The sequence below is a fragment of the Pseudophryne corroboree genome, chromosome 2 (genome assembly GCF_028390025.1).
Source record: "Pseudophryne corroboree isolate aPseCor3 chromosome 2, aPseCor3.hap2, whole genome shotgun sequence".
Classification (NCBI taxonomy): domain Eukaryota; kingdom Metazoa; phylum Chordata; class Amphibia; order Anura; family Myobatrachidae; genus Pseudophryne; species Pseudophryne corroboree.
Genome location: NC_086445.1, coordinates 19,106,158 through 19,132,906, shown reverse-complemented (window position 1 = coordinate 19,132,906; position 26,749 = coordinate 19,106,158). Strand labels below are relative to the sequence as shown.

Here is a 26,749-nt window from a genome sequence, read left to right as displayed (position 1 = left end):
AAAGCCCATATCTGATTTTCCATTCGGACAGGGCAGAACTGCGGACGCGTCCTCAGTTTTCTGCCTAAGGTGGTTTCAGCGTTTCACCTGAACCAGCCTATTGTGGTGCCTGCGGCTACTAACGATTTGGAGGATTCCAAGTTGCTGGACGTTGTCAGGGCATTGAAAATATATGTTTCAAGGACGGCTGGAGTCAGAAAATCTGACTCGCTGTTTATACTGTATGCACCCAACAAGCTGGGTGCTCCTGCTTCTAAGCAGACGATTGCTCGTTGGATTTGTAGCACAATTCAACTTGCACATTCTGTGGCAGGCCTGCCACAGCCTAAGTCTATCAAGGCCCATTCCACAAGGAAGGTGGGCTCATCTTGGGCGGCTGCCCGAGGGGTCTCGGCATTACAACTCTGCCGAGCAGCTACGTGGTCGGGGGAGAACACGTTTGTAAAATTCTACAAATTTGATACCCTGGCTAAAGAGGACCTGGAGTTCTCTCATTCGGTGCTGCAGAGTCATCCGCACTCTCCCGCCCGTTTGGGAGCTTTGGTATAATCCCCATGGTCCTGACGGAGTCCCAGCATCCACTAGGACGTCAGAGAAAATAAGATTTTACTTACCGATAAATCTATTTCTCGTAGTCCGTAGTGGATGCTGGGCGCCCATCCCAAGTGCGGATTGTCTGCAATACTTGTACATAGTTATTGTTACAAAAAAATCGGGTTGTTATTGTTGTGAGCCGTCTGTTCAGAGGCTCTTACGTTTGTCATACTGTTAACTGGGTTCAGATCACAAGTTGTACGGTGTGATTGGTGTGGCTGGTATGAGTCTTACCCGGGATTCAAAATCCTTCCTTATTGTGTACGCTCGTCCGGGCACAGTATCCTAACTGAGGCTTGGAGGAGGGTCATAGGGGGAGGAGCCAGTGCACACCACCTAGTCCTAAAGCTTTTATTTTTGTGCCCTGTCTCCTGCGGAGCCGCTAATCCCCATGGTCCTGACGGAGTCCCAGCATCCACTACGGACTACGAGAAATAGATTTATCGGTAAGTAAAATCTTATTTTCTTACTCCCGGGAGGTTGTTGTAACCCAGATATATTTTATATAAATAAATGTTTTTTACTTTTCTGATTGTCAAGCGCCACTTGTTATTTATTTGTTAGTTTTGTTTTAAGGGACTGGCAATTCCCTTCAACAGGAGGCTGCTGACAATCACAGTGCAGTGCTATTCACCTGAGCGCATAGTTTTTTCTTTCTTCTTAAATCTCTACTTTATTATCTGTTTTTGGCCTTCACTTTGGAAACCAGCTGCACTTCCCTCGACATCTCCACCGGTAGCTGGAGGATCTAGGTGTCTGCTTATATGGGGTTATGCCTGGATGGATCTTATTCCAAGTGTAGATTAAAAGGGGCGACGTATTGCTAAACAATATGTACTGGCAGAGTGTGGTCCATCTCCTCCTCATTGCGGCCACTCCATTCCTGGCTCTCGGGTCTGTCTCTTACATTTCAAATCCACAACATAGTCTGTTCCCTAATCCACGCCTTCTAATTATACGACACAGGTAACGGGTGTTACTGGTTTTCTGATCATTGGGTTCCTTGTGATCTAGCGCTTCTATATTCTGTTCTGTGTGTTTCACCTAATAACTTTTTGTTTTTTGTTTTTTCTCTTTTGATTTACATTTCAGTTTTTTGAGCGCAAACAGAGCCGGAACAAATAACAGGACAGTGCTTGGAAGGGTGCAGCTTTAATCTATGGACATCCGTGGGGCGGACGTGGGTTTGAATTGCTTTGCTGTCACCATATCTGCAAATTACAATATGTAAATGCTTTGTGCATGTGGACTTGTGCATAGCGGTCCAGGATGAGGATCTGTAAAAGTGGCTTCTGGTCGGTGATGACTTTAATGAAACCTCTGCGACGAGACAGTAATTGTGGACTCTGTTAATGATGGAACGGTCAGAGGTGGCTCTTCCAGGAATCCTGCGATCACCGCGTGCATCTCCCACTGCCTGTGATGTGTAATTCGCCAGGCGATGTTATGTTTGCCAGATACTAAGCTAACTCTTCTTAGTGCCTTATTGCTGTGGCTCTGTAATTTAGCTTATTTTATTTTCTTTCCCCTTTCTATTTATTAAACCTTAATCATTTGCCTGGCAGGTTCCTCCCAGTGTCCTTATATAACCGTACGGCATTTCCGTCTGCCTCTGTGTGCTAAATAGGTGAGAGCTGGGTCGTTTTTCCCAGTGGGTTGTCATTGTCACCAATTCCCCAGTGCTTACGCCTCTGTTCCGGCCAGGTGAACCAGCGACTGTCCAGGCTTTACATTGGGGTAAACTGTTCTGTACACAAGTCCTGAAGCCTGGCTTGTGCTATTGACACCATATATTGTGGCTTGTGTTATAACAAGCCTACGTAACGATGGTCTTTAGCTGACCTCACGGCGCTCTCCTGTGTGTGTCAGTCGGCTCCCACCCATTCTTCTACCCAGTAAAGTCACAATCGCACTCCAACAAAAAAGCGCAAACGCCAAATAAAGGCCTTTTGCGCCACGAGACGCAGCCTTTTTTCCGCGCTGCGTCACCTAGGTTTCCGCTGTGTATTGCTGGCCCATGGTTAGCCATTCCTGCTCGCTTCCACGTAATACGGGATGTTACAGGCCCTGTGAGCGCTGACTGTTCCAATCCACGCCACCTGCACACACGGACGTCTCGATGTAGTGTGTTTGGCACCTGTATCGGTCAATAGGATTTGATGCCTTTTTAAAAGTTCTTTTAAAACAAACAGAATATTTTCTATCACTGTATATATATCTCTTCACATGTTTCATTGGATGTTGCATTTTAGATTTTCTTTAAACCATTTCACAAATGTTTGCATGGCGTGACTATCGCTCACTAATGTACATACACAGAATGTGTCACCCAGTACGATATTTAATGTACGAGTCCGTCCTCCTATATACCATGTACACTCACACGCAGTGCTTTTTCTCTAGTCGGATCGTCTTCTGTTTGAGAAATCGCCTGGAGTCTCTGGGAGGTCTAAATGGACCCTCGCCCGTGTAATTACCTTGGGGTCCAGCGAGTGTGACCCGGTGTTATTTTCTTTAGTGATTTCCTTTAAGATGCAGTCGGAACCTTTGGGACTAGTTGTTGCCTGCTGAAGTGTTGCGGCCGATCAGATCATGTGTACCAGGAGATAGAAATGTGCCACGCTGTTTCACCTCGATTTGCACTAAGGGACCGCCATGGTTATGAAGTAAAGATATAAAATTAGTTGCACAGCTTAAATCGGTTTTACTATTGACATTTGTGTCTAGAAGGCGGCATTTCCGTTACCCCAGTGGGCCGGAACACCCCATTTAGTGCGGTGGGGATGAAGGATAATTATTTCTGTTTGTCTGGAGGGGACTTTTCAACCTCGCCATTGGGAAACTCCTTAAAACTGCATTTGATCTTCGGTTTCCTTTTAAATTGCATGGTGGCGGCCGCACTTATCAATAGTGTCCCATATCTCTGACCTTGCTCTCCATATGTTACTTTTTTTTTTTTTTCAAGCAACTTTACGCCTACATAAACAGGTGCAGGCTGGACACAGGGTCTGGTGTGTGTCCCCTCCTAGTGGTATACCGCATCTTGTAGATGCTGAGCAGGTTCTAGGTGCGCGGCGGAGGTCAGTCCCACCCCGGAGACTCTGCGATTTGGTTGTATGATGACAGCTCGTGTGTGTCTTTCTTCTTCTATCTCCGTAATCTTTTGCCTGAAGTGTAGATTTAGAGAGAGAAATTTTTTAGTTGTTTTTTTTATTATTAATGCTCCTTTTAAAACCAGGCCTCATTGCTTTGTACCATTGTGAAAGTAAAGTGACGCACATACAGGGGAATGTAATAGAGATTCGTCCTCTCTCTGCTGAAGCTATGCTGAGAGTTGTTGTCCATCTTGGTGTAATCTCTGGGATTAGTTGTGTCTTCTCTTTCTGTAAATAAAGTTATCCACTCATTTCCTCTGGCCTGTGTTCTTATTGCGAGTGTCTGCGGGTGATCAACTTCCACAGTTATAGGGGTACCGGGCCGTTGTTTTGTTCCTCCCTGGAACTGGATGCATAAACCCACACTGGCTGCACGTTTGGCGAGAGGAAGAAGGTAGGCAGATTACAGCAGGTGCCACGTTCCCTGCTAGTGGGAGGAAAACTGGTGTGAGGGGCAGATTACAGCCGGTGCCACGTTCCCTGCTAGTGGGAGGAAAACTGGTGTGAGGGGCAGATTACAGCCGGTGCTGTGCTTCCTGCTAGTGGGAGGAAAACTGGGGTGAGGGGCAGATTACAGCCGGTGCCATGCTTCCTGCTAGTGAGAGGAATGCTGGGGTGGGTGGCAGATTACAGCCGGTGCCACGCTTCCTGCTAGTGGGAGGAATGCTGGGGTGAGGGGCAGATTACAGCCGGTGCCACGTTCCCTGCTAGTGGGAGGAAAACTGGGGTGAGGGGCAGATTACAGCCGATGCCGTGCTTCCTGCTAGTGAGAGGAATGCTGGGGTGGGTGGCATATTACAGCCGGTGCCACGCTTCCTGCTAGTGGGAGGAATGCTGGGGTGGGGGGCAGATTACAGCCGGTGCCATGTTCCCTGCTAGTGGGAGGAAAACTGGGGTGGGGGCAGATTACAGCCGGTGCCACGCTTCCTGCTAGTGGGAGGAATGCTGGGGTGGGTGGCAGATTACAGCCGGTGCCACGCTTCCTGCTAGTGGGAGGAATGCTGGGGTGAGGGGCAGATTACAGCCGGTGCCACGTTCCCTGCTAGTGGGAGGAAAACGGGTGAGGGGCAGATTACAGCCGATGCCGTGCTTCCTGCTAGTGAGAGGAATGCTGGGGTGGGGGGCAGATTACAGCCGGTGCCACGCTTCCTGCTAGTGGGAGGAATGCTGGGGTGAGGGGCAGATTACAGCCGGTGCCACGTTCCCTGCTAGTTGGAGGAAAACAGGGGTGAGGGGCAGATTACAGCCGATGCCGTGCTTCCTGCTAGTGGGAGGAATGCTGGGGTGGGGGGCAGATTACAGCCGGTGCCCTGCTTCCTGCTAGTGGGAGGAATGCTGGGGTGGGGGGCAGATTACAGCCGGTGCCGTGCTTCCTGCTAGTGGGAGGAATGCTGGGGTGGGGGGCAGATTACAGCCGGTGCCGTGCTTCCTGCTAGTGGGAGGAAAACTGGGGTGAGGGGCAGATTACAGCCGGTGTCGTGCTTCCTGCTAGTGAGAGGAATGCTGGGGTGGGTGGCAGATTACAGCCGGTGCCACGCTTCCTGCTAGTGGGAGGAATGCTGGGGTGAGGGGCAGATTACAGCCGGTGCCATGTTCCCTGCTAGTGGGAGGAAAACTGGGGTGGGGGGCAGATTACAGCCGGTGCCACGCTTCCTGCTAGTGGGAGGAATGCTGGGGTGGGTGGCAGATTACAGCCGGTGCCACGCTTCCTGCTAGTGGGAGGAATGCTGGGGTGAAGGGCAGATTACAGCCGGTGCCACGTTCCCTGCTGGTGGGAGGAAAACTGGGGTGAGGGGCAGATTACAGCCGATGCCGTGCTTCCTGCTAGTGAGAAGAATGCTGGGGTGGGTGGCATATTACAGCCGGTGCCATGCTTCCTGCTATTGGGAGGAATGCTGGGGTGGGGGGCAGATTACAGCCGGTGCCGTGCTTCCTGCTAGTGGGAGGAATGCTGGGGTGGGGGGCAGATTACAGCCGGTGCCGTGCTTCCTGCTAGTGGGAGGAATGCTGGGGTGGGGGGCAGATTACAGCCGGTGCCGTGCTTCCTGCTAGTGGGAGGAATGCTGGGGTGGGGGGCAGATTACAGCCGGTGCCACGTTCCCTGCTAGTGGGAGGAATGCTGGGGTGGGGGGCAGATTACAGCCGGTGCCACGCTTCCTGCTAGTGAGAGGAATGCTGGGGGGGGGGGGGGTGGCAGATTACAGCCAGTGCCACGCTTCCTGTTAGTGGGAGGAATGCTGGGGTGGGGGCAGATTACAGCCGGTGCCACGCTTCCTGCTAGTGGGAGGAAAACTGGTGTGAGGGGCAGATTACAGCCGGTGCCACGTTCCCTGCTAGTGGGAGGAAAACTGGGGTGAGGGGCAGATTACAGCCGGTGCCGTGCTTCCTGCTAGTGAGAGGAATGCTGGGGTGGGTGGCAGATAACAGCCGGTGCCACGCTTCCTGCTAGTGGGAGGAATGCTGGGGTGAGGGGCAGATTACAGACTGTGCCACGCTTCCTGCTAGTGGGAGGAATGCTGGGGTGAGGGGCAGATTACAGCCGGTGCCACGTACCCTGCTAGTGAGAGGAATGCTGGGGTGGGTGGCATATTACAGCCGGTGCCATGCTTCCTGCTAGTGGGAGGAATGCTGGGGTGGGGGGCAGATTACAGCCAGTGCCCTGCTTCCTGCTAGTGGGAGGAATGCTGGGGTGGGGGGCAGATTACAGCCGGTGCCGTGCTTCCTGCTAGTGGGAGGAATGCTGGGGTGGGGGGCAGATTACAGCCGGTGCCGTGCTTCCTGCTAGTGGGAGGAATGCTGGGGTGTGGGGCAGATTACAGCCGGTGCCACGTTCCCTGCTAGTGGGAGGAAAACTGGGGTTGGGGGCAGATTACAGCCGGTGCCACGCTTCCTGCTAGTGGGAGGAATGCTGGGGTGGGTGGCAGATTACAGCCGGTGCCACGCTTCCTGCTAGTGGGAGGAATGCTGGGGTGAGGGGCAGATTACAGACTGTGCCACGCTTCCTGCTAGTGGGAGGAATGCTGGGGTGAGGGGCAGATTACAGCCGGTGCCACGTACCCTGCTAGTGAGAGGAATGCTGGGGTGGGTGGCATATTACAGCCGGTGCCATGCTTCCTGCTAGTGGGAGGAATGCTGGGGTGGGGGGCAGATTACAGCCAGTGCCGTGCTTCCTGCTAGTGGGAGGAATGCTGGGGTGGGGGGCAGATTACAGCCGGTGCCGTGCTTCCTGCTAGTGGGAGGAATGCTGGGGTGGGGGGCAGATTACAGCCGGTGCCGTGCTTCCTGCTAGTGGGAGGAATGCTGGGGTGTGGGGCAGATTACAGCCGGTGCCACGTTCCCTGCTAGTGGGAGGAATGCTGGGGTGGGTGGCAGATTACAGCCGGTGCCACGCTTCCTGCTAGTGAGAGGAATGCTGGGGTGGGTGGCAGATTACAGTCAGTGCCACGCTTCCTGTTAGTGGGAGGAATGCTGGGGTGGGGGCAGATTACAGCCGGTGCCACGCTTCCTGCTAGTGGGAGGAAAACTGGGGTGGGGGGCAGATTACAGCCGGTGCCACGTTCCCTGCTAGTGGGAGGAAAACTGGTGTGAGGGGCAGATTACAGCCGGTGCCACGTTCCCTGCTAGTGGGAGGAAAACTGGGGTGAGGGGCAGATTACAGCCGGTGCCACGCTTCCTGCTAGTGGGAGGAATGCTGGGGTGGGGGGCAGATTACAGCCGGTGCCACGCTTCCTGCTAGTGGGAGGAATGCTGGGGTGGGGGGCAGATTACAGCCGGTGCCGTGCTTCCTGCTAGTGAGAGGAATGCTGGGGTGGGTGGCAGATTACAGCCGGTACAACGCTTCCTGCTAGTGGGAGGAATGCTGGGGTGGGGGGCAGATTACAGCCGGTGCCACGTTCCCTGCTAGTGGGAGGAAAACTGGTGTGAGGGGCAGATTACAGCCGGTGCCACGTTCCCTGCTAGTGGGAGGAAAACTGGGGTGAGGGGCAGATTACAGCCGGTGCCACGCTTCCTGCTAGTGGGAGGAATGCTGGGGTGGGGGGCAGATTACAGCCGGTGCCACGCTTCCTGCTAGTGGGAGGAATGCTGGGGTGGGGGGCAGATTACAGCCGGTGCCGTGCTTCCTGCTAGTGAGAGGAATGCTGGGGTGGGTGGCAGATTACAGCCGGTACAACGCTTCCTGCTAGTGGGAGGAATGCTGGGGTGGGGGGCAGATTACAGCCGGTGCCACGTTCCCTGCTAGTGGGAGGAAAACTGGTGTGGGGGGCAGATTACAGCCGGTGCCACGTTCCCTGCTAGTGGGAGGAAAACTGGGGTGAGGGGCAGATTACAGCCGGTGCCACGTTCCCTGCTAGTGGGAGGAAAACTGGGGTGAGGGGCAGATTACAGCCGGTGCCGTGCTTCCTGCTAGTGAGAGGAATGCTGGGGTGGGGGGCATATTACAGCCGGTGATACGCTTCCTGCTAGTGGGATGTAAATTGGGGGTGGGGGCAGATTACACCCCCTGCCATGCTCGGTTTGCTGCCACTGTTTGTTAATATTGCAGGTGGTGTTAATGCGCCCCCTGGTGACAGATGCAGGTATATACAGCCAAGCGTGGGTTCTTGGCTCATCAGACAACGAAAGAGGTGGGATAAGGCAAACACCAATTTCTCATACGTCCTAGAGGATGCTGGTCAAGAACCATGGGGTATAGACGGGATCCGCAGGAGACATGGGCACTTTAAGACTTTAAATGGGTGTGAACTGGCTCGTTCCACTATGCCCCTCCTCCAGACTCCAGTTAGATTCTGTGCCCAGTGAGACTGGATGCACACTGAGAGGCTCTCCAGAGTTTCTCTTAAAAAAAGACTTTTGTTAGGTTTATTATTTTCAGGGAGCACTGCTGGCAACAGGCTCCCTTCATCGTGGGACTGAGGGGAGAGAGAAGTCAGACCTACTTCTGTGAGACTGATGGGCCCTGTTTCTTAGGCTACTGGACACCATTAGCTCCAGAGGGTCTGATCGCTAGGTACGCCTAGATGCTCGTTCCCGGAACCACGCCGTCACCCCCCTTACAGAGCCAGAAGAAAGAAGCCGGGTGAGTAAAAGAAGACTTCAGTGACGGCAGAAGACTTCAGTGTTGAGGTACCACGCAGCGGTCGCGCTGCGCGCCATGCTCCCAAACACACAGCGGCACTGACAGGGTGCAGGGGGCGGGGGGGGGGGGGGGGTGCCCTGGGCAGCATGAATACTGAAGTTTTGACTGGCAAATGAGTATATTAAAAGTGCCTAGGCACTAAATATAGACCCCGCGCCAGTATAATTATGTAGATTTGAGAGGGACTGAAGCGCGCCGGTAAGGGGGCGTGGCTTGGCCCTCACATCTCTGACCAGCGCCATTTTCTCTCCACAGAAGCTGCAGAGATGCTGGCCCTGACCTCCACACTGCTGTTTAAGTAACGGGGGGGGGGGGGCGCACAGTACATTTGGTGCTATTATCTTTATTATAAAAGCGCTAGCAGGTCTGAGGCATTGTATATAAAGTTTCAGTACCGGGATAGGCGCTGGGTTGTGAGCTGGCAGACTCCCTTTGTCTGTCTAACAGGCTTTGCTGTGGGTCTGTCCCCTATAGCCCCAGTGTGATTGTAGGTGTCGGTACATGTGTGTCGACATGTCTGAGGCTGAGTGCTCTTCCCAGGAGGAAGCCGGAGTGGGGACATAAAAAGCGGTGGGAGTGACCCTGTCGGCACCGCCAACTGCTGAGTGGGTAAATATGTGGAGTGTTTTGAATGCAAATGTGGCTCGGTTGACTAAGAGATTAGATAAATCAGAGTCTAAAAACCAGACATGGAGGAAATCCATGGAAGATGCATTGTCACAAGCTCAGACCCCTTCGGGGTCACAGAAACGTGCATTTACCCAGATTACAGATACCAACACGGACTCTGATTCCAGTGTCGACTATAGTGATGCCAGGTTGAATCCTAAACTGAGAGCATTCAGTACATGGTTGTGGCGATAAAAGACGTATTACATATCACTGGGGACCCTGCTGTTCCTGATACTAGGGTCTGTATGTTTAAAGGAAAGAAACCTGAGTTAACGTTTCCTCCCTCTCATGAACTGAACGCTCTTTTTGAAAAGGCTTCGGAGAATCCTGACAAGAAGATACAGGTTCCCAAAAGAATTCCAGTGGCATATCCGTTCCCCTTGGGGGACAGGGAAAAGTGTGAGTCAACCCCCACAGTGGATAAAGCTCTATCGCGTCTGTCCAAGAAGGTGGCGCTTCCGTCTCCTGACACGGCAGCCCTAAAGGATCCTGCGGATCGTAAGCAGGAAAATACACAAAAATCCATTTATGTCACTACAGGGTCGCTACTCAGGCCTGCCGTTGCTTCGGCATGGGTGAGTAGCGCTATAGAAAAGTGTGCAGATAACTTGTCATCTGAGCTAGATACCCTGGACAGGGATAACGTGCTTTTGACTCTGGGTCACATCAGGGACGTATTTAAAAGAAGCTGTGAGGGATATTGGCCTTTTGGGATCAAGGGCCAATGCCATGGCAGTCTCAGCTAGAAGAGCGTTGTGGATTCATCAATGGAATGCTGATGCTGACTCTAAGAAGTCGATGGAGTCTTTACCGTTTAACGGTAGTGTCTTGTTTGGTGACTGCCTCATTGACCTGGTATCTGCGGCTGCCGCGGGTAAGTCGTCATTTTTACCTTATGTTCCTGCACAACAGAAGAAAACGCCCCACTATCGGATGCTGTCCTTTCTGCCCAATAAATTCAAAAAAGGACGAGGTACTCCTTCCTTGCTGCGAGAGGAAAGAGAAAAAGGTCACGGGCTGTGGCAAGTTCCCAAGAGCAAAAGTCCTCTCCGGCTTCTACCAAATCCACCGCATGACGCTGGGGCTCCTCTGCGGGAGTCCGCATCGGTGGGGGCACGTCTCAAACTCTTCAGTCAGGTCTGGGTACACTCGGACCTGGATCCTTGGATATTGGAAATAGTAACCCAAGGGTACAAATTGGAGTTTCTATTTCTCCTTCATCCACTAGGGGCCACTGGAGTGTAGTTACAATGGGGATATAGTAGGTAGTAATTGGGAGCTGGCACTTTAAAAATTCTCACACTGTGGCTAGCTCCTCCCCTACTATCTCCCCACCAAGCCAGTCTTAGTTTAGTGCCCGAGGTAGCTGGTTCACTTGGGTTTAGCTGAAGAAATTTTTATTTTTTCTTTATTATTTTATTTTTTCTAACTTACACAGACTGGCAGCTCTGCCACTGCCAGTCTGCACCGTGGGAGCTGCCGGCGGGGTCCCATCGCAGCTGCGTGCGGCTAGGGATGGGCCCCGGCTGAGGGAGACACTGAGCTCTCCTGAGTTGGCGGACACCGCTGCGTGCGGCGCGTGTCGCGGCCACTCCATCCAGCAGAAGATTCCGGCAGCTTGGCAGACGGTAAGTCTCAAAAGTGACCGGACACCGCTGCGTGCGGCGCGTGTCGGGGCCACTCCATCACAGAAGATTCCGGCCGGACACCGCTACGTGCGGCGCGTGTCGGGGTCGCTCTGTCGAGCAGAGTATAAGTCAACACCGCTGAGTGCGGCGCGTGTCGAGACATCTGGACAGCGGTGAGTACAGTCTCCCCCCCTCCAGACTGATATATGATGGATGTACACAGTTTTAGTGATTTAATTGTGCAAGGTGGTGGTTGAACCCCCCCCCTCATACTCCCCAGTCAGAGACAGGATGGCGGGTTTTCAGAGGCGCACTTATTATTTACACTGCCCGCTTATTTTTACAACTTCTGCGGGTTTCATTTGAACAGCACAGCCGGGGGGGGGGGGGGGGGGGGGGATATACGTTGACTGCACTCTCCGCTCCCCAGCCGCAGCATACAGGCGGCCGGGAGGGATACAAGGCGCTTCCCGCTCACTGCAGTTTTCAAACTTGGCGCCGAATCGGGGAGGGGGGCGGAGCTAACTCCCGCTCCGTACGGCGGCTCTGCGCTCACTCCAGACCGCTCCCCGGACAAGCACAAGCCCTCCGCTCCCCGGACCGCTGCAGCACAAGCCCTCCGCTCCCCGGACCGCGGCAGCACAAGCCCTCCGCTCCCCGGACCGCTGCAGCACAAGCCCTCCGCTCCCCGGACCGCTGCAGCACAAGTCCTCTGCTCCCCAGACCGCGGCAAGCTCCTTCCCTCTGGCTGTTCAAGGAGCATATTTTACTTTTAAAAGGTAGGAAGCTGATTCCCGCTTTACTCAATGGGCTCCCCTCCGGCGGATCGCAGCACTCATTGTCTCTCTGCATATGCTGGCTGCCATTCCTTCCTGCAAGGGAGTCATTTCAGAGAGGTTGTAGATCAGGAACCTGCTCTATTAAAGGAGCTGGTGCTCAGCTCATTAATGATTAAATAGGGTGCAAGTATTTATCTATATCTACCCTGCTATTTATATAAACTTTTAGATGCTATTTATATACCCTGTTAGAGGGTTCACATAGACAGCATTTATCTACTCTGTTGCGTTCACTGTGTGTATATGTGTGTGTATATGTGTGTGTGTATATATATATATATATATATATATATATACATTACCTGATATAGGGAATAAAACAATGGGACAGTGTGGCTCAGCACACTAATCCCCTAAACACCCAACTGTAGAGACCTGGGTTCAAGTACCACTTCAGACACCTTGCTACATAACATTTTCCCCCATCTTTTCTCGCAGGCTGGCCACCATTTTAGAAAGCCAGCGGAACCTCCGAGAAACATCTGGTGCACCTAAATTAGGACAGGGGGTTGCCTTACCTTTATTATTCCTTGGTGTCACTAGTTACTAATGCTATTGGTAATTTGGGGAATGTGTGTGGGCATCAGACAGATAGCGCTGCGACTCAGTACGCTAGTAACGGGTATCTGAACACCAGGGTTTCAATCTCGATTAAAAAAAAAAAAAAAAAAAACTTTAAGGGACTCCTGTCCTACAGTGCAGCGTTACTGGTTCAGGTCTCCGCTGCTCCAGAAAGTTTATTTGAATCGTATCGGTCACTACACGTTATAGTGCAGACCTTACATAGGGCGGTGTCTATTTAACCCACCTTTTTCTCTTTTCGTTTGTCTCACCTGGGATAGTCAAGGAATTCCCTCTTAGGTGGGAAGTGCGAGGTGAAGCCATCTGCTTAGCCCTCCACGCACCTGCGGGAGGCATCTGTTTGAACAGCTCAGATTATGCAGGTAATGTCACTGTTAACAGAGACCTTGTAAGTCATTTCCCTTCTCCAGGTTTCAAAAAGAACCTTGCTAACCTTCCATGGTACACGGATTGGCGGTGGAAAGGCCTCTCTGGAAGGAGGCGAGAGATGTCCAGGATACTGATGATGTCTGTTTTCGGTGGAGTCTGAACCAGTGTATCAGAATATCCAGGTATATTATACAGCAGTTCGTCTGATACAGCAGGTAAAGGAACTGCCAGGGACAATGTTAAAGTTGTGGCCGATGTGTTGACAATAATTATTTTTTAAGGCGGGCACGTCAGGTCCATCAGGGTTCCACGCCAATGACGAAATGACAGCGACTGGTCCATTTTCGGATGAGCTGGGCAGGCTCCGGTAGGCGGCCGACAGACACCCGAATACACAATATCAGGTATCAAACAATGTTTGTTTTCCTATTCTTTCCCCGCAGACGGCAGGAGATGGTATCAAAACCTCTCTAGGGTATACACCACAGTGTATCGCCGGTCCATCAAGCATATACGGCAGCGCGGTTCTACCGTGTCCGGAAAGGTAGGTTGGGAAACAATTGTCCTCTAGGTTACAGGATGTTTCGCATCAGGATCAATTGATACTTTGGTACAGGTCAGAATCACGATTCTGCTTTATGTTCTTTGGAGGTCTCCACGTCTGCAGATTCGGACCCTGCATCTTCGCTTGGGCTGTCTTAACCCGACGACCTCTGGGGCTGCGACAGTGACAGGTGAACATGAAATCCTACGGGGCAGATGGTTCTGGGGAAGGAACTTTCTGCAGGATTTCTTGAACCATTGGAGGTGAGTCCACTTTGCTTTCTCCTACTACTGCCCCAGCTCCAAGACAGACCTTTACTGGTCTTTCCTTTAGATTTTTCCGTGCCCTTTCAGGCTTTCGTCTCCACACGGGCGATATCTCCGTCGCCAAGGGTTTCTCAGGGTAAAAAGCTGAAGCAGAGGTTCAACATCCTTGGTCCAGTCTGATTTTATGTCATCCTATACACCCATTACACAGACTTTCCTACCACCTAGAGGGTCCCAGGGTAGGCGCAGGTCGATGGGAGAAGGCTTAGGCGGTTACAACCGTCTCAGGAGTCCCTCGGCATGGGTCGGCCGATTTACGATGACAAGAGAGTCATACTGCAGGCTGCGCTCCATAGGCTTCTAACCGCAAAGGGTGTTGATCCCTGTTTTTTCACTTATCATTTGAATCAGGACAGTTCTCAGGCCTTTGTTTTCTTTTCATGTTCCGAAGCCAGTTGGCTCGGACAGGCCTATTCTGGCCTTAGAATCCTTTTAGTCTGTGATTGCTAGTTTGAATAAGAAAGGGAGTTTTTACGTGTCCCTTGTCTTCAGAGATGCCTGTTTACTGATTCCCGTTGGACGGGCTTTTCTCAGATTCACATTACAGGATTCTCATTTTCTCTGACGTCCTAGTGGATGCTGGGACTCCGTCAGGACCATGGGGATTAGCGGCTCCACAGGAGACAGGGCACAAAAATAAAGCTTTAGGATCAGGTGGTGTGCACTGGCTCCTCCCCCTATGACCCTCCTCCAAGCCTCAGTTAGGTTTTTGTGCCCGTCCGAGCAGGGTGCAATCTAGGTGGCTCTCCTAAAGAGCTGCTTAGAAAAAGTTTTTAGGTTTTTTATTTTCAGTGAGTCCTGCTGGCAACAGGCTCACTGCATCGAGGGACTTAGGGGAGAGAAGTGAACTCACCTGCGTGCAGGATGGATTGGCTTCTTAGGCTACTGGACACCATTAGCTCCAGAGGGATCGAACACAGGCCCAGCCATGGAGTCCGGTCCCGGAGCCGCGCCGCCGACCCCCCTTGCAGATGCCGAAGATTGAAGAGGTCCAGAAACAGGCGGCAGAAGACTTTTCAGTCTTCATGAGGTAGCGCACAGCACTGCAGCTGTGCGCCATTGTTGTCAGCACACTTCACACAGCGGTCACTGAGGGTGCAGGGCGCTGGGGGGGGCGCCCTGGGCAGCAATGTATAATACCTTTCTTATGGCTAAAAATACATCACATATAGCCCTTGAGGCTATATGGATGTATTTAACCCCTGCCAGATCTCACAAACTCCGGGAGAAGAGCCCGCCGAAATAGGGGGCGGGGCTTATTCTCCTCAGCACACAGCGCCATTTTCCTGCTCAGCTCCGCTGTGAGGAAGGCTCCCAGGACTCTCCCCTGCACTGCACTACAGAAACAGGGTAAAACAGAGAGGGGGGGGCACTTTTTTTGGCGATATTACTATATTTAAGCTGCTATAAGGATACAACACTTATATAGGGTTGTTCCCATATATATTATAGCGCTTGGGTGTGTGCTGGCAAACTCTCCCTCTGTCTCCCCAAAGGGCTAGTGGGGTCCTGTCTTCAATAGAGCATTCCCTGTGTGTCTGCTGTGTGTCGGTACGTGTGTGTCGACATGTATGAGGACGATGTTGGTGTGGAGGCAGAGCAATTGCCGGTAATGGTGATGTCACCCCCAGGGAGTCGACACCGGAATGGATGGCTTTGTTTATGGAATTACGTGATAATGTCAGCACATTACAAAAATCAGTTGACAACATGAGACGGCCGGCAAACCAGTTAGTACCTGCCCAGGCGTCTCAGACACCGTCAGGGGCTGTAAAACGCCCTTTACCTCAGTCGGTCGACACAGACCCAGACACGGACACTGAATCTAGTGTCGACGGTGAAGAAACAAACGTATTTTCCAGTAGGGCCACACGTTATATGATCACGGCAATGAAGGAGGCTTTACATATCTCTGATACTGCAAGTACCACAAAAAGGGGTATTATGTGGGGTGTGAAAAAACTACCTGTAGTTTTTCCTGAATCAGAGGAATTGAATGATGTATGTGATGAAGCGTGGGTTAACCCAGATAGAAAAGTGCTAATTTCAAAAAAGTTATTGGCATTATACCCTTTCCCGCCAGAGGTTAGGGCGTGCTGGGAAACACCCCCTAGGGTGGATAAGGCGCTCACACGCTTATCAAAACAAGTGGCGTTACCGTCTCCTGATACGGCCGCCCACAAGGATCCAGCTGATAGGAGGCTGGAAACTACCCTAAAAAGTATATACACACATACTGGTGTTATACTGCGACCAGCCATCGCCTCAGCCTGGATGTGCAGTGCTGGGGTGGTCTGGTCGGATTCCCTGACTGAAAATATTGATACCCTGGATAGGGACAGTATTTTATTGACTTTAGAGCAATTAAAGGATGCTTTTCTTTATATGCGAGATGCTCAGAGGGATATTTGCACTCTGGCATCGAGAGTAAGTGCGATGTCCATATCTGCCAGAAGAAGTTTATGGACGCGACAGTGGTCAGGTGATGCGGATTCCAAACGGCATATGGAAGTATTGCCGTATAAAGGGGAGGAATTATTTGGCGTGGGTCTATCGGATCTGGTGGCCACGGCAACTGCCGGGAAATCCACCTTTTTACCTCAGACCCCCTCCCAACAGAAAAAGACACCGTCTTTTCAGCCGCAGTCCTTTCGGTCCTATAAGAACAAGCGGGCAAAAGGACAGTCATATCTGCCCCGAGGCAGAGGAAAGGGTAAGAGAGGGCAGCAAGCAGCTCCTTCCCAGGAACAGAAGCCCTCCCCGGGTTCTGCAAAGCCCTCAGCATGACGCTGGGGCTTTACAAGCGGACTCAGGAGCGGTGGGGGGTCGACTCAAGAATTTCAGCGCGCAGTGGGCTTGCTCACAGGTGGACCCCTGGATCCTGCAGGTAGTATCTCAGGGTTACAGGTTGGAATTCGAGAAGTCTCCCCCTCGCCGGTTCCTAAAGTCTGCTTTGCCAACGTCTCCCTCAGACAGGGCGACGGTATTGGAAGCCATTCACAAGCTGTTTTCTCAGCAGGTGATAGTCAAGGTACCCCTCCTACAACAGGGAAAGGGGTATTACTCCACGCTATTTGTGGTACCGAAGCCGGACGGCTCGGTAAGACCTATTCTAAATCTGAAATCTTTGAACCTGTACATACAAAAATTCAAGTTCAAGATGGAGTCACTCAGAGCAGTGATAGCGAATCTGGAAGAAGGGGACTTTATGGTGTCCCTGGACATCAAGGATGCTTACCTGCATGTCCCAATTTGCCCTTCACACCAAGGGTACCTCAGGTTCGTGGTGCAAAACTGTCATTATCAGTTTCAGACGCTGCCGTTTGGATTGTCCACGGCACCTCGGGTCTTTACCAAGGTAATGGCCGAGATGATGTTTCTTCTGCGAAGAAAAGGCGTATTAATTATCCCTTACTTGGACGATCTCCTGATAAGGGCAAGGTCCAGAGAACAGCTGGAAGACGTAGTAGCACTAACCCAAGTAGTGCTGCAACAGCACAGGTGGATTCTGAATTTTCCAAAATCTCAATTGAACCCGACGACACGTCTACTGTTCCTGGGAATGATTCTGGACACGGTTCAGAAAAAGGTGTTTCTTCCGGAGGAGAAAGCCAGGGAGTTATCCGAACTTGTCAGGAACCTCCTAAAACCAGGAAAAGTGTCTATGCATCAATGCACAAGAGTCCTGGGAAAGATGGTGGCTTCTTACGAAGCGATTCCATTCGGCAGATTCCACGCACGAACTTTTCAGTGGGATCTGCTGGACAAATGGTCCGGATCGCATCTGCAGATGCATCAGCGGATAACCTTATCGCCACGGACAAGGGTGTCTCTTCTGTGGTGGTTGCAGAGTGCTCATCTGTTAGAGGGCCGCAGATTCGGCATACAGGACTTGGTCCTGGTGACCACGGATGCCAGTCTGAGAGGCTGGGGAGCGGTCACACAGGGAAGAAACTTCCAGGGAGTATGGTCAAGCCTGGAGATGTCTCTTCACATAAATATACTGGAGCTAAGAGCGATTTACAATGCTCTAAGCCTGGCAAAACCCCTGCTTCAGGGTCAGCCGGTGTTGATCCAGTCGGACAACATCACGACAGTCGCCCACGTAAACAGACAGGGCGGCACAAGAAGCAGGAGAGCAATGGCAGAAGCTGCAAGGATTCTTCGCTGGGCGGAAGATCATGTGATAGCACTGTCAGCAGTGTTCATTCCGGGAGTGGACAACTGGGAAGCAGACTTCCTCAGCAGACACGATCTACACCCGGGAGAGTGGGGACTTCATCCAGATGTCTTCCACATGATTGTGAACCGTTGGGAAAAACCAAAGGTGGATATGATGGCGTTTCGCCTCAACAAAAAACTGGACAGGTATTGCGCCAGGTCAAGAGACCCTCAGGCAATAGCTGTGGACGCTCTGGTAACACCGTGGGTGTTCCAGTCAGTGTATGTGTTTCCTCCTCTGCCTCTCATACCAAAAGTACTGAGAATTATACGGCAAAGGGGAGTAAGAACGATACTCGTGGCTCCGGATTGGCCAAGAAGAACTTGGTACCCGGAACTTCAGGAGATGCTCACGGAAGATCCGTGGCCTCTACCTCTAAGACGGGACCTGCTTCAGCAGGGACCGTGTCTATTCCAAGACTTACCGCGGCTGCGTTTGACGGCATGGCGGTTGAACGCCGAATTCTAAGGGAAAAAGGCATTCTGGAAGAGGTCATTCCTACACTGGTAAAAGCCAGGAAGGAGGTGACTGCACAACATTATCACCGCATTTGGAGAAAATATGTTGCGTGGTGTGAGGCCAGGAAGGCCCCCAGGGAGGAATTTCAACTGGGTCGATTCCTACATTTCCTGCAAACAGGATTGTCTATGGGCCTCAAATTGGGGTCCATTAAGGTTCAAATTTCGGCCCTGTCGATTTTCTTCCAGAAAGAATTGGCTTCAGTTCCTGAAGTCCAGACTTTTGTAAAAGGAGTACTACATATACAGCCCCCGGTTGTGCCCCCAGTGGCTCCGTGGGACCTTAATGTAGTTTTGGATTTTCTCAAATCCCATTGGTTTGAGCCACTCAAATTGGTGGATTTGAAATATCTTACGTGGAAAGTAACCATGCTACTGGCCCTGGCTTCAGCCAGGAGAGTATCAGAATTGGCGGCTTTATCGTATAAAAGCCCATATCTGATTTTCCATTCGGACAGGGCAGAACTGCGGACGCGTCCTCAGTTTCTGCCTAAGGTGGTGTCAGCGTTTCAACTGAACAAGCCTATTGTGGTGCCTGCGGCTACTAGCGATTTGGAGGATTCCAAGTTGCTGGACGTTGTCCGGGCATTGAAAATATATATTTCAAGGACGGCTGGAGTCAGAAAATCTGACTCGCTGTTTATACTGTATGCACCCAACAAGCTGGGTGCTCCTGCTTCTAAGCAGACGATTGCTCGTTGGATTTGTAGCACAATTCAACTTGCACATTCTGTGGCAGGCCTGCCACAGCCTAAATCTGTCAAGGCCCATTCCACAAGGAAGGTGGGCTCATCCTGGGCGGCTGCCCGAGGGGTCTCGGCATTACAACTCTGCCGAGCAGCTACGTGGTCGGGGGAGAACACGTTTGTAAAATTCTACAAATTTGATACCCTGGCTAAAGAGGACCTGGAGTTCTCTCATTCGGTGCTGCAGAGTCATCCGCACTCTCCCGCCCGTTTGGGAGCTTTGGTATAATCCCCATGGTCCTGACGGAGTCCCAGCATCCACTAGGACGTCAGAGAAAATAAGATTTTACTTACCGATAAATCTATTTCTCGTAGTCCGTAGTGGATGCTGGGCGCCCATCCCAAGTGCGGATTGTCTGCAATACTTATACATAGTTATTGTTACAAAAAAATCGGGTTATTGTTGTGAGCCGTCTGTTCAGAGGCTCCTACGTTTGTCATACTGTTAACTGGGTTCAGATCACAAGTTGTACGGTGTGATTGGTGTGGCTGGTATGAGTCTTACCCGGGATTCAAAATCCTTCCTTATTGTGTACGCTCATCCGGGCACAGTATCCTAACTGAGGCTTGGAGGAGGGTCATAGGGGGAGGAGCCAGTGCACACCACCTGATCCTAAAGCTTTATTTTTGTGCCCTGTCTCCTGCGGAGCCGCTAATCCCCATGGTCCTGACGGAGTCCCAGCATCCACTACGGACTACGAGAAATAGATTTATCGGTAAGTAAAATCTTATTTTTACTGTCAGTCCTTTCCTCTCGGTCTCTCTTCCGCTCCCACAGTCTTTAGGAAAATCACAGAATAACTCTTTTTCAAGGGCAGTGGGTGACGTTGGTTCCCTAATGGGACAATTTACTGCTACTATCCCACGCGGTACATTAGGTGGCTTCTGAATATCCGAAGGATCCAGGAGCTTCGGATTCGACACAGATCCAATTTATGCTCCGCATAGACGTTTCTCAACACGGTCCGTCAGAGGATTTTTCCTTCCTCGGCACCAGGTACTCTATTCCTTCAGTCAAGTGGAGATGCAATGAGTGGTCGCCTCCATTCCTCTCTGAGCGGGGGGACAACAATCTTCTTTCCAGGTCAATGTCAGCTGGTCCGCTGTGGGCGGAGATTTCGGATCGACCTCAGGGAGTTCTGACTAACTCTTTAACCCTTTATTACTCTCGGACGTGAGCTCTGGCGGCAGTAGCCGAGGAGGCCCTCAGGGCTCCGGGGAGTTTTCTGGTTATTCTATCCTGCCTCCTTTTCTATTTCTACCTCATGTTCGGTAACACAGGAGGGAATTATGTGTGCTAGTCCTCTCGGTGGCGCTGGCTGGGCCACGCATGACTTGAAGATACAGATACGCCTGTTGTCAGTAGTGGAGCCTTGGCTCCTACATCGACTGGACTGTCTACTTCAACAGGCTCCTTTTTTCTCTTTGTTCAATCTTACACTGGTTTCGTTTAACCGTGTGACTGGTCACGAGACCTCAGAAGGGAGGAGTTCCCTAGTTCGGTTAGGCCTACTGGGCCCCGATTTCAGAAGTCTGTTACCTCTTCTCGCTTTTGCCACTTTTGGAAAACTTTATGGGACATAATAAGGATAAGAGGGGTTTTTCCCCTTCTTTCAGTTACCATTCATCCTTGGTTTCTCTGGGAGGTTTTACTCCGCTGCGCTTCAAACCACACTGACCGGAATTTTAGGTCTCTGCCTTTTTCGGTTTTTCTTCCAAATGAGATTAGCCTAGCGGCTGTAAGTTCGGCCTCTTTTTCAGGGAGTACTCTATGGCAACTCCCCTGGCTGAGCTTCGGCCTCAACGGTCGTTTCTTCCAGAGGGGATGTCCATTTTTTCATATAAATCTGACACTAGTGTTTTTCAATACTCTCTGAATGTTGTCAGGGCTCGCCGACTCTCTCTACAGAGGTCTCAGGCTATTCGACGAAGTGTTTTTCTTCTTTGTTCTGTACGATGCTCCCGCGCTAAATAGCCGGGGTCCCAGCATACGCTGGGCCATTGGATACATCTGACCATCAGACAGTCTTCTTGGCGGTTACTAGGGAACCTCCGTTTTCCATTTCAACGCACTTTACGCGCATTGTAAGACCTTCGTGGGCGGCTGCCCGTGGGGTCTCCATGAATGTTTGGTCAAATTCTACAAGTTTGACACTTTTGCGGCCTCTTCATCACCGTTTGGCCGAGCAGTTTTTACAGGACTCTCAGCGCTTTCCCACCCGTTTTTGGGAGCTCTGGGACGTCCCCATTGTAACTACACTCCAGTGGCCCCTAGTGGATGAAGGAGAAATCAGGATTTTGGTACTTACCGATAAATCCCTTTCTCCGATTCCACAGGGGCCACTGGACGCCCGCCCAGCGCTGTTCCTCCTGGGTTTTTGCTTAACGGTTGCAGATCACCATATGACTGCTTGTTGAGTTCAGGCTAGCCTGGTTTTTTGTCAGGTTCTGTTCCAGGTTTAGTTTGTGTTCTCCTGGTTTACAGGACGTCGTTAACCTCCTCTACCTTAAGGTTTGTTTATTACAGCTCTCCTCGGGCACAGTTTTACGTAGACTGGCTTGGTGGGGAGATAGTAGGGGAGGAGCTAGCCACAGTGTGAGAATTTTTAAAGTGCCAGCTCCCAATTACTACCTACTATATCCCCATTGTAACTACACTCCAGTGGCCCCTGTGGAATCGGAGAAACGGATTTATCGGTAAGTACCAAAATCCTTATTTCGTCCTAGAGGATGTTGGGCTGCTCATAGAACCATGGGGTATAGACGGGATCCGCAGGAGACATGGGCACTTTAAGATTTTCAAAGGGGCGTGACCTGGCTCCTCCGTCTATATCCCCCACCAGACTCAGTTTTAGAAATGTGCCCGGACGAGACACAGGCACTAGGAGGAGCTCCTAGAGTTTCTCTGAAAGACTTAATGTTAGGTTTTTTATTTTGGGGAGATCTGTTGGCTACAGACTCCCTGCTTCGTGGGCAAGAGGGGAGAGCAGTCTAGACCCACTTCTGATGAGTTCCAGGGCTCTGCTGCTGCTGACAGGATGCCTTCAGCTCCTGAGGGGAGACGAACGCCGGGCTCTCCTGGATGCTTCCTCCCCTCTTCAAGCCAGAAGTCAGAAGACAGGTGAGTATAAGAAGAAAGAAGACTTCTCTTCATCTTTCAAGACGGCATTGTAGAGGTACCGCACAGCGGCTATGCACAGTGCGCACCATGCTCCTGCTAAGTACACACCGCTGGGTGCAGGGCGCTGGGGTGGGGGGCGCCCTGGGGAGCATATATTACCTCATATATAAGGCTGGCATAATCCTACAGTGCCCTGGCACTGCCCGCTAACCCCCGCCGGCATATAATTAAATAATAAAAGTGGGAAGAAGCGTGCCATGTTGGGGGCGGAGCTTCTTCCTCGCGGCTCACTGGCGCCATTTCCTTCTCCACAAGCTGAAGTCGCTGGTCCTTCCTCTCTGCAGCAAGTACCAGGGGGCTAAAAAGACAGGGGGGGGGGCGGCATATTTATTTATGTAAAACAAGCGCAGACAGCTCTGGGACATCTTTGGTTGTTCACAGACCTGCTTATTTGGCGCTGGGGTGTGAGCTGGCTATTTCCCTTTGTGTTCCCTCACTGCTTGGTGTGTGTGTTGTTTCTCAGGTGTCGACATGTCGGAGGCTGATTATTCCTCTCCGGGGGACAATTTGTTGGGGACACCAAATGTTTTGGGGGTGGCCCTGTCGGCACCGCCGACTGCAGATTGGTTAACTACTTTGAATGCTTTGCATGCTAGTGCTACATCATTAAATCAAACGTTTGATGAGTCTGCGTCTCAATCCCAGGTGTGGAAGAGAACAGTAGAGGACGCTTTATTACAGTTGCAAGACCCTGCAGGGTCACACAAACGTAGTTTTGACCAATTAGTTGACACAGGTACCGACACGGACTCTGATGCTGATGTCGATTATGCTGATTCCAGATTAGATCCAAGATTGGCTAAGAGTATTCAGTATATGATTGTAGCTGTTAAAGATATCTTGAATATTAATGAGGACCCTATTACACCTGAAACCAGGTCCTGATTTACAAGGAGAAAAAGCGCTCGGTTACTTTTCCTCCTTGTTTTGAACTGAACGCTCTCTTTGATAGCATTAGAAACAACCCTGATAAAAAGTTTGATTCCTAAAAGAATCAACGTGGCATACCCTTTTCCCGAGTCGGATAGGGACCCGTGGGAGAATCCCCCCACTGTAGACAAAGCCCTGGCGCGTTTGTCTAAACAGGTAGCCCTCCCTGCAGCTCAGTCGACGACTCTTAAGGAGCCGGCGGACCGTAAGCAGGAGGCTACCCTGAAGGCTATTTTCACTACTACAGGGACGTTGCTCAGGCCTCTTATTGCGTCCGCGTGGGTCAGTAGTGCTATTGAAAAGTGGGCAGACACTTTGTCTTCTGATTGGGAGAATCTAGATAGAGATTCCATCCAGGTGACGCTGGGTTATATTAGAGATGCAGCTGCATACTTGAAAGAGGCTGTAGGTGACGCTGGCCTCCTTAGTGCTAAGGCGAATGCTATGTCCATTGCGGTTAGGCGTGCGCTTTGGACTCATCAGTGGAATGCTGACGCTGATTCCAAAAGGAATATGGAATCCCTTCCCTTTAAGGGAGGAGAACTTTTCGGTGAAGGCCTTACTGATTTAGTATCAGCGGCTACCGCGGGTAAATTTACCTTCTTGCCCTCGGTTCCTACGCAGCAAAAGAAACAGCCAAATTATCAAATGCATTCCTTTCGGCCCAATAAGTATAGAAGGGGCCGAGGCAACTTCTTTCTGGCTACCAGAGGTAGAGGAAAAAGGGCACCCGCCTCCTCGGGTGTCCAGGAGCAGAAGTCCTCCCCGGCTTCTGCTAAACCCACCGCATGACGCCGGGTCCCCCTTACAGAGACCCGCTCCGGTGGGGGCACGTCTCAGGCTTTTCAGTCAGGTCTGCGTTCGCTCGGGTGTAGACCCTTGGGTGTTGAAGATTGTATCCCAGGGGTACACACTGGAGTTTCAAGACTTGCCCCCTCGCCGGTTTTTCAGATCAGCCTTGCCAGCTTTACTGCAGGAAAGGGAACTAATCTGCGGTGCAGTACAAAAATTGTGTCTAAATCAGGTTGTGGTCCCGGTACCCCTAGATCGGCAGGGCTTTTATTCAAGCCTGTTCGTGGTGCCGAAGCCGGACGGCTCGGTGAGACCTATTCTCAACCTGAAATCTCTCCACTTATTCCTAGAGAAATTCAAATTCAAGATGGAGTCTCTCAGAGCGGTGAACTCCAGTCTGGAGGAAGGAGAATTCATGGTTTCCTTGGACATTAAGGACGCTTACCTTCATGTCCCCATTTATCCTCCTCACCAAAGTTTCCTGAGGTTTGCTATCCAGGATACGCACTACCAATTTCAGACGTTGCCGTTTGGTCTGTCCACGGCTCCGAGGATTTTTACCAAAGTAATGGTAGAAATGATGGTTCTCCTGCGCAGGGAGTTACAATTATCCCATACTTGGATGATCTCCTGATAAAGGCGAAGTCCAAAGACAAGTTGTTACAGGACATTGCACTGTCCATGTCAGTGCTGCAACAGCACGGCTGGCTCCTGAACTTGCCAAAATCACAGTTGATCCCCGACAACCCGATTGGCGGTTTTGGGCATGATTCTGGACACGGTCCAGCTGAAGGTTTTTCTCCCTGTGGAGAAAGCTCTGGAAATTCAGAGTTTGGTAAAACTCTTATTGAAACCAAAAACGGTTTCCATTCATCACTGCATTCAATTGCTGGGAAAGATGGTGGCGGCATACGAGGCCCTCCAATTCGGGAGGTTCCATGCCAGAGTGTTTCAGTGGGATCTGTTGGACAAGTGGTCCGGATCCCACCTGCATATGCACCGGAAGATAATTCTATCTCCCAACACCAGGATCTCCCTCCTGTGGTGGCTCAACAGCTCTCACCTCCTTGCAGGACGTCGGTTCGGGATCCAGGACTGGATCTTAGTGACCACGGATGCAAGTCTCCGAGGTTGGGGGCCAGTCACTCTGGGGGTGACCTTCCAGGAAAGATGGTCAAGTCCAGAAACTCATCTTCACATCAACGTTCTGGAACTGAGGGCCATTTACAACGGCCTTCTACAAGCGGAACATCTTCTTCGAAACCTGCCGGTTCTGATCCAATCGGACAATGTCACGGCAGTAGCTTATATAACCCGCCAAGGCGGCACAAGAAGCAGAGCAGCAATGGCGGAAGCCACAAAGATTCTTCGCTGGGCGGAGAGGCATACAAGCGCTCTGTCGGCAATATTCATTCCGGGAGTGGACAACTGGGAAGCAGACTTCCTCAGCAGATACGACCTGAATCCAGGAGAGTGGAGCCTCCATCAGGAGGTCTTCACGCTGCGAACAAATCGATGGGGGGTTCCCCATATAGACATGATGGCGTCTCGCCTCAACAAGAAACTTCCGAGGTATTGTTCCTGGTCCAGGGACCCTCAGGCGGATGCGGTGGATGCACTGACAACACCCTGGGTGTTCCCCCTCAGTGTATGTGTTCCCTCCGGTTCCTCTCATCCCAAAGGTGCTGAGGCTTCTAAAAAGAACAAGCATACCGGTGATCCTTGTGGTCCCGGACTGGCCAAGGAGAACTTGGTACCCGGATCTTCTGACGTTACTGGTCGACGATCCCTGGCCTCTTTCTCTGCGCGAGGACCTGCTGCGGCAGGGGACGTTCGTCTATCAGGACTTACAGCGGCTACGTTTGACGGCATGGTGGTTGAACGCCAGATTTTAGCCCAAAAGGGTATTCCCAGTGAAGTCATACCTACTCTTATCCTTGCCAGGAAGGGTGTGACGTCGAAGCACTATCACCGTATTTGGAGGAAATATATTTCCTGGTGCGAGTCCAAGAAAGCTCCTGTGGAGAAATTTGACCTTGGACGTTTTATCCATTTTCTACAGAATGGAGTGGATGCGGGCCTTAAATTGGGCTCCATTAAAGTGCAGATTTCTGCCTTCTCCATTTTCTTTCAGAAACAATTGGCCTCACTTCCTGAGGTGCAGACCTTTGTGAAAGGGGTGTTGCATATCCAACCTCCTTTTGTGCCCCCTGTGGCACCTTGGGACCTTAACGTGGTGTTATCGTTCCTTCAGTCACATTGGTTTGAACCTTTACGTAATGTGGAGTTGAAATTCCTCACTTGGAAAGTTGTAATTTTATTGGCATCTGTAAGGCGGGTGTCAGAGTTGGCAGCCTTGTCTCACAAGAGCCCTTATTTGATCTTCCATGAAGATCGTGCTGAGTTAAGAACTCGGCATCAATTTCTGCCAAAGGTGGTTTCCTCTTTTCATATTAACCAACCTATTGTGGTACCAGTGGCTACTGGCGCTTTGGCTGAGGATAAGTCTCTGGA

General features: G+C 51.3%; 1 protein-coding gene across 3 annotated transcripts in view; it reads left to right on the top strand.

Moving 5' to 3' along the window:
- The window catches only part of NUMA1 (nuclear mitotic apparatus protein 1), a 56,326-nt gene extending 52,326 nt beyond the window's left edge, over nt 1-4,000 (top strand). For all 3 annotated transcript variants that reach the window (XM_063950892.1, XM_063950890.1, XM_063950891.1), the window contains one exon: nt 1,687-4,000. In XM_063950892.1, coding sequence (XP_063806962.1) covers nt 1,687-1,719 — 33 coding nt within the window. In that variant the 3' untranslated portion in view covers nt 1,720-4,000. The remainder of the gene's footprint in view (nt 1-1,686) is intronic.
- The last annotated feature ends 22,749 nt before the right edge of the window (nt 4,001-26,749 follow it).